We start from the raw sequence: 18799 nt of genomic DNA, 5'->3' as shown, positions 1-18799 counted from the left end.
CAAAGACATGCTTTCAATTTTGCACAGTGTGTGAATGTGTGTGTGTGTTTTTGTGTGTGTATGACGGTGCCCAGCAGTGGGTTGGCACCCTGTCCAGGTTGTGTACCAAATCACCTGGGATAGGCTCCAGGCTCCTTGCAACCCTGCTTAAGATAAGCAGTACAAAAAAATTGGATGGATCATATTGTAACTTTGTTATCATCATGTATCATATTATACATCCATAAAAATTGTACATCCATAACTGTCTGGTTTGGTTCACCTACCAAATCAGACATCAAGAGGCTACAACAGACTGCTGAGAGCATTATTGGTGCCCCCCTGCCCAACCTTTACACCTCTAGAGTGAGGAAAAGGGCTAAGAAAATCACAATGGACTGCTCACACCCAGCCCACTCTCTCTTCGAACTGTTGCCTTCTGGTCAGTGATACAGGTCACTGACCACAAGAAGAGCCAGGCGCAGGAAAAGTTTTTTGCTGTAACAGAATTTTGCTGTAATGTATATACTTCTTTTTCTTCTAAATAAATATATGAAAATGTAAACCAATTCAGTTGGACAGCAAAACTTAAACAGGGGTTTATTTTTCATGATTCGTCTAAAATAAGCTATAAACTGGCTTAAATTCTAAATTCCAGTTAAAGCTTCATGATGGAACTCTTTAGAGGTCCGTAATTGCTCAACAGAACAAAACCCTGTTGTAGACTTTTGCTCGAAATCTTTAAGGATTTTCTCAAATGGAAAAACAAAGAACTGAAGTGCATCTGTGGTTAATTTCATACAGAGGCTTACAAAGAAGTTAGACTAGAAGGCTGGCTTCGGAAAGTGGTTCGGAAATTTCCGAAATATATTGAGACCCGATTCAAGTGTCAGATTCCAGCTTAATGCTTAACACGTTATGTACGATTATTCAGTATAGTAATCTGGTCTTCCTAATGTCAGGAAAAGTGTTGATGTAGTATTAATCACGGATAGCTGAATGAACTTGGAGAAAAGCAAGTAACAACTCTTTTTTGTTTACATAGACAGGCAGACATCCATGATTGGCTAAATTCCTACTAATTGACCCAGGGCAGAGACTGTTATGCAACTCGAGAACCTCAATTTTCCCAACCTTAATTATGTACAATGGCACTAGAGTCAAGAGGAAACACTCACCTCTGATTTCCCTCGGCTGAAACAGGCGCCTTTGGTGAACTCATCACAATGCCACTCTGCCTCCTGTAGAGAAAAACACATTCATCAACACACTAAAACCAACACCAGCAGGGGCAGCAAATACATGAGAAAAATTACAATGCGCTGATGCAGAAACACTGAATCAGTGACTAGCGAGACTGACCAAGACTGCGTCTCTGTCCGCTCATTAGTTCAGTTTTCAGAGCACTGATCACAGACTCGGCCATTTTAACCCTTTTTGTCCGGTACACTGGCATTCCTTTCTGCACCGGAATGAAAATCATCTTATCAGACATTTTCAAACAGTATAAACAACTGAATTCGTTTATCGCTGCATGTCTGATATAAATGTATTCAGTGTTGGCTTTCAGTGTGAACTGTTTTTACCTCTGTTCTTAAAACTTTACACAAAAGTTTATTAAATGAAGGTAACACCTTCAAATTGTAGATACTTATGAGCAGGTGCTTGGGGCAGAAATGTGTTTGATATCTAATTTATTTTGAAGATAATCATAAAAAAAGAAAATTGGCTTATTTTTCTCGAATTTTTATATTGCCCCTAGTAAGTGAGGTAAAAATTAATTTTTAAAATTCTAAACATTGACAAAGAAATTCAATGCTGAACATGGGCACAACAAAACAAGCACAAATTCTCTGGTAAAAAGAGAAAAGTCTCATTCACAAAATCTTTGCAGTGTACTAAAATATTATCTTTATTATCGTTATCTTTATTTGACGTTCTTTATATGGTTTGTTTAAATGACTTTTTGGTGTTTAATGATTATAAAAAACACCAGCTAGCCTACAATCCTGCTTGAGGCACCATGACAGCAAGGCATGTTGATTAAGCTAACACATGTATATAACGTAAACGTTTAATATTTGATATGTTTGGGTTTTTGCAATGACTGGTGAGGAAATTAGAATCAAGTCATTAGTGTCACTTTTATATATTACAGACTGATTCATAACCTAGGGAACAAGAGAGCTGATTGAGATGCTCCCCAAGTGTTTAAGTCAGTCCACACTATACATCATCCCCAAAGCAGCTTTACAGAAATCCTGATGGACATTTAGATCCCTCACGAGAACGCAAGATGCAGTAATGGACAGGAAAATCTCCCTGAGATGACAAGAAGAAGAAACGTTAAGAGGAACTTCGCTCATACCACCATTCAGCCTCCTGTAGAAGTAAACACACTGAATGTCCAAGTCTCATTTGGTTACATTATGATAATGGACCACCTACTATGTCATGGCATCTAAAAGACAAATGAAGCTCAGTGTTATTCTAAATCACTCTTGATGGTTATCGATTGATGAAGCATTAATGAACTTGGTGAGAGGGCAAATTTCAAGCACTAATGCTAACATTAAGCAAAAAGCTTTCCAGGTCAGCTGTAGAGAGGAAGATTGATGTCACTTACATTTTATAAAAATTACTACTAGATAAATAGAGTTCTCAATCTTGAAGGAGCAATCTGGCTAAAAATGAAAGTTAATGAGACAAACTCCTAACCGCTAGCAGGGCTATCCTCACCCTCTCTCTTTTATAAAAAAAAAAAAAAAATACACCAAAATTTATTTATTTATTTATTTATTTATTTTTGGCATCCACATCTTCTCATTTGCAGTTACAGATAAATTTGTTAACTTATTTTAATCAAGAATGAACAGTGGTAATTAAAACTACATGGTATTATACCATGTAGAATGGTATTATAGTGACTGGGGCTGATTTCTTTCTAGCCCAGACTGTAGATTCACACAATATAGAAGACAATTGTGTCAAAAAGTGAAATGACCCTACATTTCAAATCGCTGGGGCTAATTTACTTAAATCCTGCTTAACTGGCACATCCATAAAATTGCCATAACATAACATAGGAGCAGGCTCACATGAAATATGATAAGAAGCGTAATAATCAGAAATAAGCTGGTTTCCTTTCTCAGTCTTTTTTTTTTAAAGGTCTTAGGAGGAGAAACTAGAAGTAAATTGACTAAAGCAATTATTCTCTAATCAAAGTACAATTTATATAAACTATATACATGAGAAACATAAGCTTTGTTTGGTTTGATTGAAAAAGCTCATCTTTTCCTTTCACTGTGATTGCTGTTTGGAAGAGACATGGTATGAGTACAGACTTGGAACACTTGACTTAAAAATAAATACTAATCATGAGCCTAATCTGGCTTTCACAGAGACTAAGCTCCAGCTCCAGAGTGTGCACGTGTAACAGTTTATGTATATGGTGTATGACCTAAACCATAATGGCTTCATAGTAGTAATGTAGATTTATGGATAAGTAGTAAAGTTTATTGAGTTTCTCATTCAGTATTAACTAACTGTGACTAGCATGAAAAGTCGATAACAGCAACAGGTCAATAAGGCTATCTGCAGCTATCAGCTACATTATCCTTAAGGCAGAAAAGTTACTTACAACAGCTAAGAACCACTTTAATCTGCTCATAGCCTGATTGTTTGATAAGCAAGCACTAGAGCTAGATGCTAACCTTATATAAAGCAGTACACCGCATTAGCACATCATCTCTAGAATAATTTCAATAATGGATCTTTATGAGAGCCAAGTCCTGTCACTTAGCCACATGTCCCACAATAACTGAGAAAGGAAATGTTGTGCTGAATTTTCTATTTTTACATTCTGCCATTAACAGACACAAGATAATGTTTTCCTGCTCTATACTTTTTAATAGGAGTAGCCTTCCAGAGGAAAACGTCTTTGCTTTAAGGATTCTCTTTGATATCTCAGGAGATTTAATGAGGATTCTGACTTGGGTTTCATTACGGTATCCATGCCACACAATATTCCGTAGGAGAAATAGGATGAGACAAAAAGGATTTTAGGAAACACAACAGAGAGAAAAGCTCTGCTTGACATTATCTCTTGGTTACAAGGTGAATACTTCACTAATACATGCTCACATGAAAACATAATAAAAAATAACTTATTATTAAGGAGAAATAAGTACACGTGGCTATTTACCTCAAGCATTACTACATCTACAAGTTCAATAATAGTTGCTATGCAGAATATTGGGCACATGGTGTACTTTAAATGCTAGCATGCTTACAAAGGCTAATATACACATTAAATAATAATAAAAAAATAAAAAAAACCTAAATGTTCAGTGATTCACTTTCACAAATCTTTCTGTCCAATTAACCATTCATCCCCTGCAACCAGGTTTGGGTTCTGCTCTACAGTTGTAGCTTGTTAGCCGTAGCAGTAGCTCATTAGCAGCAAACAATTTTTTTTAGTATATTTTCAGCTGTGTCTTCCCGCAAGCTAGTCACTTTTCCAACCCCCATTTGGTTGAGGAAACAATGGATGGAATTCATTCATTTTGAAGAAGAAGGAATGTATGGCAGACACTAGTTTGAGGATTTTTTTTTTACAGACTTGCTGGATTATGTTGCTACCTCAGACACGGCAAATACTCTATTCTGTGGTTATACACCACCAGGGATATTTTCCCCCTCAGTAAGTGTAAGTATGTGGCTCTTGTTAATTGATGTTCCCCATACTTAAGTATCTTCCTAAGCTGCTGTCAGGTTTGTTTACATTAATGGGGGTGTAGAATATCTGAAGCACTACTGGCTGTTGTGTAAATCAGTCAAGCACTTCAACACATCACTGCGTCTTCCTGTTCCAGAAGAAGGAAGAAAAAAAGACCGGCTAATAAACCATTTGTTTGGGACTAGCATGTGAAAAACATACTCTAGCAAAATGAATCCTGTATCTCTCTCCAAATATACATTAGTATGCTTGCAGTAATTTATTTACATGAACTTGACACATTATCATCTCAGCAGATCTGAACACAGTGTGTGGCTGTTGTGTTGAGATGTCTAATAAATCTCAAAAGGCATCGTATGGGAGCTTATCGGCATCTTTGTCTGAGGAGAAAAAGCAGTGAGCGACGGGAAAACCTATACGGACGTCCTCCTTTTATTTCCAGTTAATCTACTGCTGTCTAGGAAAGATAATAAGGAGATCACTTTTTGAATTCTTTTTCCTCCCATGGACTGATATTTTCATACTGGTGTGAATGCTAAACACTGACTTAGTCACACTACTGTGCAACACTGAATGGTTGATGCCTGCTGCGAGCAGCTGAAAGCACCAGTCTCTTCTTTAATGCATTCTCTTCATTCGGAGTGTTTTACAGTTTGCAGTACAGATGAGATTTTGCTCCTCCTCTCCTCTGAACTATAAAACACTCAGATTGAGAGTCAGAACGCGAGAATAAATTAAAGCGTTATGTAATGCCTTTTCAGCTTCCAAGTATTTAAGCTGACAGCCTGACAAAAACACCTACTGAATTCAAAAATTTGCATGTTAGAATTCCGACTAGCATGAAAATATTAGGATGTTTTTCCACGACTGTGCTGCATCTATCTCTCCATCCATCCATCCATCCATCCATCCATCCATCCATGGGGTGGCAGTTCTAGAGAGGAGAGAGTTCAGAAGTCATGCTGGTTTGAGTTGACAAGGCTATGGTAACTCAAATAGCATCTCAGGACACACAACACTTTAATCCTGGAGATGGATGATCTGCAGCAGAACAGCGGAAGACCACATCAGGTCGCTGAATTGTTTTGGTCAGCCTGTGCCCACTTTAGCCTCAGATTCTTGTTCTCGGGCTGCCAGAAGAGGAACTTGATGTGCTGTTATACATCAACCACCCCAATACATGGAAACCAGATCAAAAGCAATAAGACTGTTATATCTAGTGGGCTGTAATTGTGAACAGGAGTGTGTGATCAGTAAGATCGGGAACCTGAAATGACCTGAAACCTGAAATGTGGTTAGTGCTGAGTCCATATTTGCTTTTTAGTTTGTGTTGTACTCTGGGTAATGTGGACAGACACCATTAACACCATTGACACAACATCTATAATGATTCAAAATAAGTATTAAAGAATTTTATCATTTTAAAGCCAGAGGCAATGGTGGCAAGGAAAACCTCCCTGAGACAATATAAGAAAAAAAAAAAAACCTTGAGAGGGACCAGACTCATCTGTGTGGCACTAGAGAGATGCCATTTTAAATAATTTACTTTCTACATCTGTATACAGTCAAGTGGAACAGTGTAAATCAAGACCTTTTGGGCAATTATGAGCAAAGTATGAGCATCGGCATCATTTCTGACAATATAATAACTTTCTCATATACTATTCTATAATAATATATCACAATGTTTTGAGAAATTTCTGATATATTAAGCCCCACTCCTGAGCCTGGGATTTTACTAGGCTGTGGGATCACTGAGCCACAAAAGCATTAATGAGGTCTGACACTGATGTTGCTTGAAGAGCCTGGCACACAGTGTAGACTGCAGTGTGGTTGAGGTCAGGGATCTGTGCAGGAAACTTCAACTTTGGCAAATCTTGTTCTAATGAAGTTTGTTTTGTACACTGGGGCACTGTCATGCTGGAACCAGTTTCAGGTCCAGTAAAGGAAAATGCTATATACAAAGATATTTTATACAATTGTGTGCTTCCGACTTTGTGGGTACAGTTTAGGAAAGACCCATATATTGGTGTGTTGGTCAGTTGTCATGATTTTGGGCATATAGTGTATTCAAGACAAGGAAATAAACAAGTAAAAACATTCAACACTACATTATTCATACCAAGACATGTGCAATACTCTGTACTGAAAGTGTTCAGTTATAATTCCATTGTTTTTCCCCTTGTGTCTCTCTCTCTCTCTCTCTCTCTCTCTCCCAGTTACAGACATTCTTCCCTCTCAGATATTGTTGATATGTCCAGACTGAGTGGAGGCATGAATTTTTTGACAGAAATAATAAATTACTGTTTATTGCACAGAATGGACTGACTGTTCCCTCGCCCCTGATTGTGACCTTTTATAAATCCTTTTCATATATTTATTTGGACAGACATGCCACTGTGGTTCTTTTTGGGGAATGTTATGTAAATGCCTACGTAAATGCAAATGAAGAATCCGTGAATTCCAGGAATTTCAGAGTTGCTTAACCGGAATCATAACATAATGAAGTCATTTGCTTTGCTGAAATATATTTGTTTTTTGAACGTTTATCTGTTATAAAATTGCCTGAAAGAATAAACAGTGGTCAGGGATCATTAATGATTTAAGTGCATGATTTATTACATCATTAATAAAGAAGACAAGGACTCAGTAATGTATAATGGCTATTCCTGTTGTCATTACTAAAAGCTTGCTATTATCTCATTTGTCAGGATAATAGTATCACTAATTACACTTAATCTGTTTTATTCCATTTTCAAGTGATTTTTGCTTAAGTATTTACTGCCCTAGGTCAAATATACAGATGATTTATTCCGACACACACACACACACACACAATTGCCCTCAGTGTCAGACCTGCGTGGTGTGTGCATGCTGAGCCGTTCTGCTGATGTGCAGCTTATTTGTAAAGACGAGTGTCCTGAAATAGGCTGCTGAGGCTGGAATGTGTGTTGGCGAGCTGTCAGAAAACAGAGCACAGTGTGTGTGTGTGTGTGTCTGTGTGTGTATGTTTGAATGTGTGTGAATGTGTCTTTTCACCTCTGTTGCCTGCTGTGTGAAGCTGTAAGTGAAGTGATAAGACTCAGAGGAAAGGAGAGAAAAAATAAAATATGTTGGCCTATTTATCTATCTATCTATCTATCTATCTATCTATCTATCTATCTATCTATCTATCTATCTATCTATCTATCTATCTATCTACAATATATGTCTGTCTCTATCTATCTATCTATCTATCTATCTATCTACAATATATGTCTGTCTCTATCTATCTATCTATCTATCTATCTATCTATCTATCTATCTATCTATCTATCTATCTATCTATCTATCTATCTATCTACAATATATGTCTGTCTCTATCTATCTATCTATCTATCTGTCTGTCTGTCCGTCCGTCCGTCCGTCCGTCCGTCCGTCCGTCCATCTATCTATCTATCTATCTATCTATCTATCTATCTATCTATCTATCTATCTATCTATCTATCTATCTATCTGTCTATCTATCTATCTATCCATCTATCTATCTATGTCAGCCTGCTTGTCTGTCTACCTATGCATCAATCAGTCTGTCCTTGTTTGTGTGTGTGTGTGTGTGTGTCCACCTCATGAAAGCAATTCCATTTTTCACAGTCATATGTTTATAACATTCTTGAATATTTCGTCCTTCCTAGCAGGTTGCTAGCGGGAGATCCTTTTAACTTGGTGAGCCGAGACTCTTCCTCTAAACAGGGAGAGAGTTGAAATGATTGCTATGGGAGAGTTCATGGTCCAGCCTGAACATCCGAAACCTTTTATTGGAAGTAATTGAATTAACTGGCCTCAGGACTTCGCTAAAGTTAATTAGCGCAAGTAATCGTTTTCACCGGCAGCAGCTAATTGCAGAGGGGAAATTAATGAAATCCAATCTAGGGCTGAGATTCTGCCATTTATTCTGAATGTGAAAGTGGAAGTATAGAACGTAAAGTCCTCAGCGCTACCCCTATCTCACGCTAATTCAGAAATTAGAACATGCACAATGCTGCCTGTGTGATTGTTTTACATAAAAAGAAAGTCAGGAAATAGTCTCATTAATCAAATAATGAGATCATATTTATTGAGGCTTACAAAACCTCCAGCTGATACAATAAAACCATCAAACATTAACGATGACTTTATATATATATATTTATATATATATATACACACTACGAAAGGAGGAAACTGTGATGAACCACATTAGGGTTTATCATTTTCATCACCTTCTCTCAGCATGCAGAAACATTTCACAGTGGCTTTGTTATTAAAGTGTTCCTGAAAAATAAATTAATGTTTCATAACATTTTATTTATTTATTTTTGTATACCTGTCCCTTAGCTTCATGGATATTAACATTTGGCAAAAAAAAAAAAAAATAATAATAATATTAATAATTTTGCAGACATTCTAGTTTTTTAAACAAGAAATTCTGGTGCTACTTTTGTGATTTTTCCAATTAAATGCTCTCTAGATAATATTTTATGTCCCACCCCCAGGAGGAGATCTTGCTCTATAGTAGTAACTTGTTAGCAAGCAACATGAGCTGTCTATATAAAATCAGCACTAATATCTGAATTAATATGAACTAATGATAAGTTAAGGCTTGCACTAATCATAATCTAATGAAGAGCAATAACATGGCATGGTTAACTATGACATGAGACTTTTGAATTCATGCATGAATATAAACTACATCAATCACTCTCTATAAGAAATAATATGAATTGAATGCTCATCATTTTACATTGTTTATACAATTCTGAAAAGCTCAGGTGTGAACTCAGTGACTGATTTTATTCAAGGCTTTGAAAATGCCCGCTCAAATCATATGGGAAGAATGATAAGTAATTGTGGAAAAGTTATTCAATTCATTCAAGAGGAAATGATGTAGACGTTTGAAATAAGTAAATTCAGCAGGCTTTTTTTCAGCGTGTCAGTATGTAAAAAAAGAAAACCAAATCCTGACTCTTAAGCCTTTTTTATGTTTAATAAATTTTTTAGAATGTTTCATAAATGCTTTATTAACATTAATAATAATTCCGCCACACCCACATAACCACACACACACCACTGTATGAGAATCACCATTATGGATCAATTACAAAAAACAAAAAAACAAAAAACACTTGTGTTGCTAAAATGTGTGCGCAAACAGAACTGGAGTCCGATCAGCGAGTTGGGGTGATTTAGTTGTATTTGATATGAATATGAATGTGGTGTTATTAAAGCTCCGAGTGCTAACCCTGCCCCTCACCTCAAACTTAACCATTCACACATTATTTAATTCTGACTCATTTACAATCAGGAGAGTGTATCGATGTCAAGGGACAAGCTATCTTCACCCTCAGCTAATCCTCATTCATTCCGCGTCAGTCCCCAAACTCCAGTCTAACACAGCACCAGGGACGCAGCTTTCGCCGTATGGAGAATTAATGCGGGGAAAGAGAGACGAAAAGGACATTTATTTCTCAGTCGGTGTTCTTATTAATGGCAGATTTATTATCTAGCTTGCTCTCAGGAACCTGTTCAGCTGCTGAATAGATGAGGAGAGTAGAGTGGGCAGTTTAGCTCACAACACAGTGTGATCTGAATACAATGCAAATTCCGTCCGGCCATTAATCAATGCCTATAGGAGCGTTCATACAGTATGCACTAGAATACTCCTCCAGAAGAATAAGAAAGCCTTCTCAGGAAAAAAAAAAAAAAACATACTGCGTGTCTTGATATTATGAATTGCTCAGGTAACTGTTATAGAAAAGGAATCAACGTTGTGATGCTGATTATTTTCCATAGCTGCACATCCTGAAGTATTTTTTATTTTTATTTTTGAAAACACGGGAGACTCCGGATCCGTGTGTAGAAGATTTAATAAACGTCGAGCAGACACAATCAAGGGAATCAAAGTCAAGAAGGCAGGCAGAGGTCAGAACACAATATATCTCAAATATCAAAGCCAAAGGGTTATCCAACAAACACATCCAAGAAACAAAGCAAGGGTCAAGGCATATCGAGGAGAACACAATGTGTATACACAATGAATACCACTCAGATGCTACACAATAAATAGTGATTCTGAAAAAATATCTATATATAAAATATCTGAATAATATGCATAAACCATAGCTTTTATATAGTCCAGGGACCTTGTTTACCATTGGCATGTATGCGTAGTTTTGTGAGTAAACCCTATGTAGGCATAGTTTCACATTAAAATGGAATTTTTGCTCATGCTTGAGGCTGTAAGTAGGTATATGTCAGGGGTATATGGAGCTTATATCACATACTGTCTATTATATCAGCATACTTGAAAGAGTAATTACTGATTTCCAGTGCATCTGCTCACAAGATGCAGACTGATGACACAGGCAGAATGTACAGTAAAATCGTATAAAAGGAACACTGAAAGACTGATTTGGATTATGCCTTCTTTGAAGATTTGCAGCTTTGTGGAGGGAGGAATGTGTTTTTAGCAGGACTGGAAACTCTATGCTGAGAGTTAGGAGAGTTCAATTTCTTTCCCAGTGCAGGTACATTTCTCAGAGAAAGTGAAGATGGCCCTGGCATTTCCCAGCCAACTATGAGCTGACAACCAACTTATGATACATCTCAGCTTCGTTCATCTCACTCACACTGCTGAGAAAGTAGCAGAAAGCAGGGGGGGAAAAAATCAGCACTTTGCTGATAACATTTATCAGCGCAACCACCGACAGCCATAACAGAACAGCCAAACCAAACAAGAAGGTGAAGTTCATCATGCTCCATTGATCTTTACCAAATGAGTGTGCTCGAGTACATTGATTTAAAATGGGTGGAATTTATCACTGGTTTGATTGGAACACGTGAAACTAGACCTAATTGTTCTGTTATAGTGTTTCCAGATCCAGTTGTGATTCGAGTCCTCTGGTTTATGTCTTTGTCTTTTGCCCAGTTTACTCAGTTGGCACGTCACCTGACTTCCTGTAATCTGACTTAATCCTGCCACACAGTTTGGATTTGTTTTCCTATTTTAACATAAAAGTTCTTAAATTGCATCTGCCACCATCTCCAACTGCCTGACAGAGTGGTTTTGCAAGTCAGTAGACTGGATCTGTTATCTGATCTAGATTAAAATACTTATACGCTATTATACTGATGTTTTCGATGTAAACAGTAATTATCATACAGTTCAAAATGACAGATTAGAATGGATGAGCAGGTAGTGATAAGTGCAGTACAGGTAAGGTTTACATTTCCATTCAGTAAAGATAACATTTTAAGAGAAAAAAACTATACACTTATAGGTAGTGCTCATAGGGCTACATAACACCTACAGCTACACCTACAAGTCCTTCATGACTTTTCTATAAAATTCCAGTTATAATAATCCAAAAAAATACATTATGTTGTTTGACATCATTATGTTTTTCTGACATAAAGTACTGTAAATATAGTATTCAGGGCTGTATTTACTGTATGCCAGCCTTGAAATTTTCACAACTCGAGCTCATGTCAACAAAATCAATCTTATTCAATTCAGGTGTAATCGAATAACATTAAAACTGAGAAAAACAGCCTTAACATAATAGCGTAAATGCAGCCAAAGATGTTTGATTTACAGCGTTCCTGTCTTTTTTCAAACTCCTACCAGTGAAGACACATATATAATTACATTCACCGATAGCTGTACTTATGTATTTCAACACACGGGAACTGAGGAAGGCTTTGGTGGAATGTGTGTTGTGATGATGTCAGGCAACACACCTTGGCCCAAATCTGTGGAAAATGTAGTAATTTATTAAAAAATATTGTGGAGTATGCTTGTTATTTTTCCTGCAATTGCAAAATAGTGAAATCCTGGAGGGACTGCTTAAACATTACTGAAAAAAAATCAATAGTTACTTGTATCACCTGCCATTAACACATTAACAGCAATTGGGAAAACTACTAGATTGACAGACTTAACAATAAGACACTAATATATAGTCATATTATTATTAAAATCTACACAGCTAGAGGGCAAAAAAAATCTTATAATCCAGAAAAGATGTGCAATCAAATATACACTATGTGAGGCAATAAGATGTTGTGGTAAACCTGATCCTTCAGGCAGTAAATAGACTTATAATGCTTTTTCATATTTTAAATGGTTGCAGTAGAGCTCACACTAACCTGCCAGGAAGCAATTTTCAAACCTTCACCTTTTTGTAAAGAATGTATTCATGCCAAAAGAAAATTTAACACTTAAATGTAAAAATCATGAGGTGGATAAACAGCATGAAGAATAATACTGAATAACATCTGGGCTGCAACCCACAGATTTACAGCTGCAAGCTTTTGGATGGAAAGCTCAGTGCAGATCAGTGAGTAGCACAGGACTGACAACTGCTACAACTCCCACAATTCCTACTGCAGCCATTTTGTCACAAGTACTTCTTGAACATGAACTTACTGATAGAACTGATATTCACTCACTTCATGTTAAACTACACTGAAAAACATGATCGCCCCTTTTGGTTATGTGAAATTATTTTTTCTCTTTAGCTGCAATCATCATGACAGGATTTGTATACTGAAGTCAAGTTTAGAAATTTCAAAATATTGAACTTGAAATAATCCATTGTCTTGACCACTTGTGGTTCAAATAAAACAGAGTTTTGATGCATGCCTTGCTTGTGTTTCTAGTATATAAAAATCTGACTAATTTATATTTTACTTTTATGTGAAATCGTTTATCAATAGTCAACTGCAGCCATTGTTTCTGGGCTTTACATTTTCTACTATATATAGTTCTGAAAACTACAGGCTTTCCTTAACATACTGCTGTCTGTCTTATTTTTAGATATCCCAGTCTTCTATCTCATCAAAATGTCAATATGTGATTATGGCCAAAAATGAAATTCCCATTTTATATGCAGCCTCAAAATCCTGTTCTTAGTTGACCGGAGTGGGACCTCTGCTGTTGTAGATTAGCCATCCTAAGGTCTCACAATGAGATGCTTTCCGCTTGAGAGGGATGTGGTAGCTTAGTACTTAAAGTCTTGCCCTACTGATTGGAGGGTTGTGCGTTTGAATCCCAGGTTCACCAAGCTGCCAATGCTGGGCCCCTTAGCAAGGCCTTTAACCCTGAATTGCTCAGTATAAAACATGAGATAAATTGGAAGTCACTCTGGATAGGGACAAAAAGAAGTATATTTAATTCACCCCAGATGTAAAACATGGCAATTTGAGTCACTGTATATCTTCTTCTCCAGTCTAACCATTCTTTTCTGACCTCTCTCTTCAAGAAAGCATTTCATACAAACTCTAGAGACTGCTGTGACTGAAAATCCTAGAAGATCAACAGTTTCTGAAATACTAAAACCAGTCCATCTGGCACCAACAAACATAGCACCATCACAATCCCCAGGATCACATATTCCTCTGTTCTGATATCTGATATGATTTCCTAAACTTCTTGCACATGAATCATAGCTGACGGGACAATCGCATGACTTCAACAGGTGTTCCTATTGTAGTGGTCAGTGTGTATATTGTAATATTTAAAAAGTAAAATCATTAATAAATTGTAATGAAGTTTGTTCTAATTGTCATGCTTGTCAAAGTTTCAGGTATCATTACCTATATTGTCAGAAATAACACTATACCACTTATTAACTATATCACTTATTATCACTTATTAACAATATCACTTATTAGATCATATTTATTGGTTTCACTGACAAACAAAAAGGTTTTCCACAAATGCATAGAACATTTTTTGACACTTTCTAATAATACCGTTTGTTAATTCACTACATTTTATTCCATACGCATATGCAAAGTCAGGATCCAATGAGAGATAAATTACATGTACATGATTTTGAATTGAATAATATTTACTTATTATTTATTTACACTTTTATTTTTATGGGAAAAATGGCATTAAGACTGGGATAAAATGAGCAGACTATCTAGCACCTTGGTATTGTCACATCATCACGTCACAGACTTTATTTGCAAAGTGTATGATCAGTTCTCTCACGTCTGTGACATTTACCAAGCCTGATTTTTTCTGCTCATGTTTGCCTAGTGTTTGAAATAAGTATATTTTCTGTTCTTGACCTCAATTGTGCCTATAGCCTGCATGGAATCAGTTAGTACCCTGATCGACCCGTGTCTGTTTTTGACCCTGCTTTCCATCTAACGTCTGTTGAATTGTTTGCTAATTCCCCTCTTGTTTGTAATTTTTTACACTACTCCTATTTTTGTGTTGTTCTGTATAAATGGCCTGTATTTACATCCAAACTCCAAGTGTCTGTGTTTCTGACAGGTATCCTGTGTAATATACTATACATTTATATTTAAGGCTTGCATTCCAGCCAAAAAATATATATATAATCTAATGCTGGGTTTATTAACTGCACTTCTTCTGCCTTGTACAAGAATATCTCTTTGAACTTCTACCTCTATCCTCATTAAAGGCTTAGTAATTAGCTGACCAGTTGAAACTGGTGGTTTTCAGTAGATAAAAATTCTTAAATGTACGGATGCAGTCAAATGTATAATATAAAGACATGACCATTTCACTCATTTTAGACCTTTCTTATATCCTGAGGTGTTCTCGTGTCATATTAATCCATGTGTAAATGTAAATCCATGTGTTTTTGTAACTGGAACGTTCAACAGCATCTTCTTTTTAACCTTGCTTTCAAAGAACAGAATTCATGAACCTGGCACAGCTTTGGATCGACTCAACATAATTTTCCTGTCTCCAGTCTGCTCCTCTGATCTGAACTTTATTTCTTAATGCTGCCAGGGTATCTAGTAGAGAACAGGAGCCACAGTAGATTATGATATCAGGCCTCTCCTCAATCGATACAAGTGTGAACTCTAAAGGTAGAACTGCATTTCAGACAACCTGGCAGACACACACAGGGCAAAAACACTGATGTCACAGTGCACTGTGTTTCAGCATGATAACGAAAAAACTTCAACTGCCTAAAGGATAAGCTTTATATAGCATCATAAATATATAATATGACCACTACTGCTACTTTTACTACGACTAGTAATAACAATAATAATAAAACATTATTTATATAGCCCCCCAATAAAGGTATAAATCAGGCAGATGTGTGTATTTCTATTTTTCAAACATTTACAGTGTGAGTAGAGGAAATATTTGAGTGTGGTGTTTCCATATCAGATAGAAAGATGGCTAGAGACTTGTATCAACAGAAGAAAACTCCTACACAAAAGATCCATTTGCAACAACACTCTAATATTCACAGAAATCCTTTGAGTCTACTCAGTCTTTTCATTCAATGTGGCTATATTTGTATGTATAGATGCTCAGAACACACCTGGTCATTGTTGCCAAATAGGCAGGTTTGAGTATTTCAAACCCTGATGATCTTCTGGGATTTTCACACACAACAGTCTCAGATTTTGCATGAAACAAACAAAAAAAAATTGCCATGAGCAGCAGTTATGCGAGTTGAAGCACTTTCTTGCTGAAAGATGTTTGAGAAAAATGACCGGGTATCTACAGCAACTCAATTAACCAATGTTTACAACCATGGTGAGAAGAAATTTCACTGAATTTACTAATAAAATAATATTTATTAATAAAATAATTTGTTTGTCAGGGTAAAGTTTCCATAAAAGGCTGTCAGTGCCTTAACTTAACTTCCGCCTTACTTTTAAGTCTGTTGTCCTTCACTTATTTGAGCTTATATGTGAGTAGACATTATAGTAAGTTATAAAAGATATGTAAATACTGTATATAAACTTAACGTGTTACTGCTATTTAAACTTTTACCCTGTGAGAAAATCAATATTTCACATTGTCTCTTCTCAAGCATTTCTCCTGTTTCTTACTCTCTCCCTTACATATTACAAATAAAAGTCAGTCCAAGCCAAAGCAACAATTACAAACCATCTGATAGACCCTTTTCTGAACAAAGCGCTATGTGCACCCTTATGCATCCAGAACATGACCTCAAAGATGAAAAATCAGCAGAAGAAAATCGTTATATCATTATATCGTTATATCATTATAATCCTTCCACACTGAGACCTCGTGGCTGTAAGATTAAAAATTGCAGTCTCCAGATGATAGATAGGGTGAACACTGTCATGTTGTGGCACTCATGAGCCCCAGTCCTGGGTCCTGGGTTGTACTTGATACATGACTAAATATATATATATATATATATATATATATATATATATATATATATATATACACAGCTCTAACTTATATAGCATATATATATATTCAGGCACATACAGTAACTGCTTCTACACAAAAACATTACTGACTGGGTCTTGCCTGGGTCAGTGCGTGGAAGTGTGTATGATGGGAAATGCAGAGAGCCAATCAGATTGCAAACTTATTGTTCCTGAAACTCAGAACCATGGCCAATTAATATCATTACGGCATATGGGTCCTTATCCTATCACCAGAGCATTTGAGCTCGAGATTAGCCCTAGAAAGTAGGTACTACAGACTACCCTGTTTATGGATTGTTCAGTTCCTTCACATCTGGAAGAAGGTTACAACACATTTGGGCAGATTCGTCCTGATTCATGAACCGCTACTTCCATTAGGCCATCAAACCAATTAACTCATCTGCCGGAGGGCTCTTCAGACTGGATTAAAATCAAAGCTGTTCTCTTCATCTTTCATCTTCCTCATTCTACTCAGCCTCTTTACATGTGACACACTGCATTTTGCTCATGTGCACCAAGAAGTTTTTTCAATTGTGCACATATGCAGAGGCTAAGGGGTAAGCATACAAAGATCACACAAACAATCACTGCAAACAAATCATTACAAATTGTTACTAGAAATTCTGCTAGGTGTTTATGTAATATTATGTGTTATTCTGTCTCTTTTGCTGTTGTTCTACCCTCAGTGTTTGCAAAGCTTATTGTATAGTATAGCGAAAACCTTTATGTTTGTTGTACTATACAATATTATTATTATTGTATTATTATACCTTGTTTTCTTGTCACTTTCTCTTTTTTATGATTCTAGAGAGCTATATCTTGGTTCTCAATCAGTTTATGGTACATACATGAACACCTTGGTAAAGAAACATTTTTTTGCTTAAGAAGATTTTAATGTAAAAGAACCAGGGGCAGTTAGATAGAATTAATGTAAGGGAAGCAGGGGCAGTTAGATAGAATTAATGTACGGGAAGCAGGGGCAGTTAGATAGAATTAATTTAAGGGAAGCAAGGGCAGTTAGATAGAATTAGAAAGTCTTTCATTTTCATGGATCCAAGAGTCCAGCAAAAAAAAGCAAAAAAAAAAGCCATAAACCAGAGACAACAACCAAGAACCATGGGTTAGGTAACAAGAAGTACAAAGAAATATGGACCAAAAAGAACAAGATAAAAACAAGGACAAGGAGACAAGAACCAAAAAAACAGGTGCTTAGAAACAAGGACCACAAAATTAGAATTGAAAAAAGAGAGCTTGGAAACAAAGGCTAAGAAAGACAGAGTGGCCAACAAGGACTGAGCAACAAAGGTCAAGAAACAATAACCAGGAATGAAAGACTGAAAAACACAGGTTGGGAAATAAATGCCGAGATACAAGAGCCGAGCACAATGGACCAAGTACCAAAGACTGAGAAACCCCCAAAAAATCAAGGACAAGGCTAACATTTTACTGGAAAATTAAAAACCTAGAGACCAAGGAAACAAGGAACAAGCAAACACACCTTTATGTTAACAACAGAACAAGACACAGACAAATTCCACCATATGCAGGTTAGACTAGTACAATATACAAGAAATGTAAACAGAGGGGAAAAAAGACAATGGAACAAGTACCAGAAAACAAAGAGCAGCAAACAAGGACTGAAAAACAAAGGCAAGAAACAAGGACAGTCTAACAAAGACTGAGAAACACAGACCGGGAAATGAGGACTGAGATACAAAAAAGTCAAGCTCCATTGACAAGAAACAAGGACCAAGTAACACAGATTGGAAAACATGGACTAAAAAACAAGGACAAGTTTGAGAAGTCACTAGAAAACCTAGAAACATGGAAAGCAAGAAAACATGGAACAAGCTATCAGACTTCATGTGTACA

At 36.5% G+C, this 18799-nt stretch overlaps 1 protein-coding gene across 1 annotated transcript in view; it reads right to left on the bottom strand.

The window, feature by feature from the left end:
* sema5a (sema domain, seven thrombospondin repeats (type 1 and type 1-like), transmembrane domain (TM) and short cytoplasmic domain, (semaphorin) 5A) overlaps nt 1–18799 on the bottom strand; it is a 209116-nt gene that overhangs the window by 120300 nt on the left and 70017 nt on the right. The window contains exon 5 of the mRNA XM_058376783.1: nt 1158–1220. Coding sequence (XP_058232766.1) covers nt 1158–1220 — 63 coding nt within the window. The remainder of the gene's footprint in view (nt 1–1157; nt 1221–18799) is intronic.

The sequence above is a fragment of the Hemibagrus wyckioides genome, linkage group LG23, assembly GCF_019097595.1.
Source record: "Hemibagrus wyckioides isolate EC202008001 linkage group LG23, SWU_Hwy_1.0, whole genome shotgun sequence".
Taxonomy (NCBI): domain Eukaryota; kingdom Metazoa; phylum Chordata; class Actinopteri; order Siluriformes; family Bagridae; genus Hemibagrus; species Hemibagrus wyckioides.
Note: the sequence above shows the minus strand (reverse complement) of the source record. Positions and strands in the feature narration are given on the sequence as shown.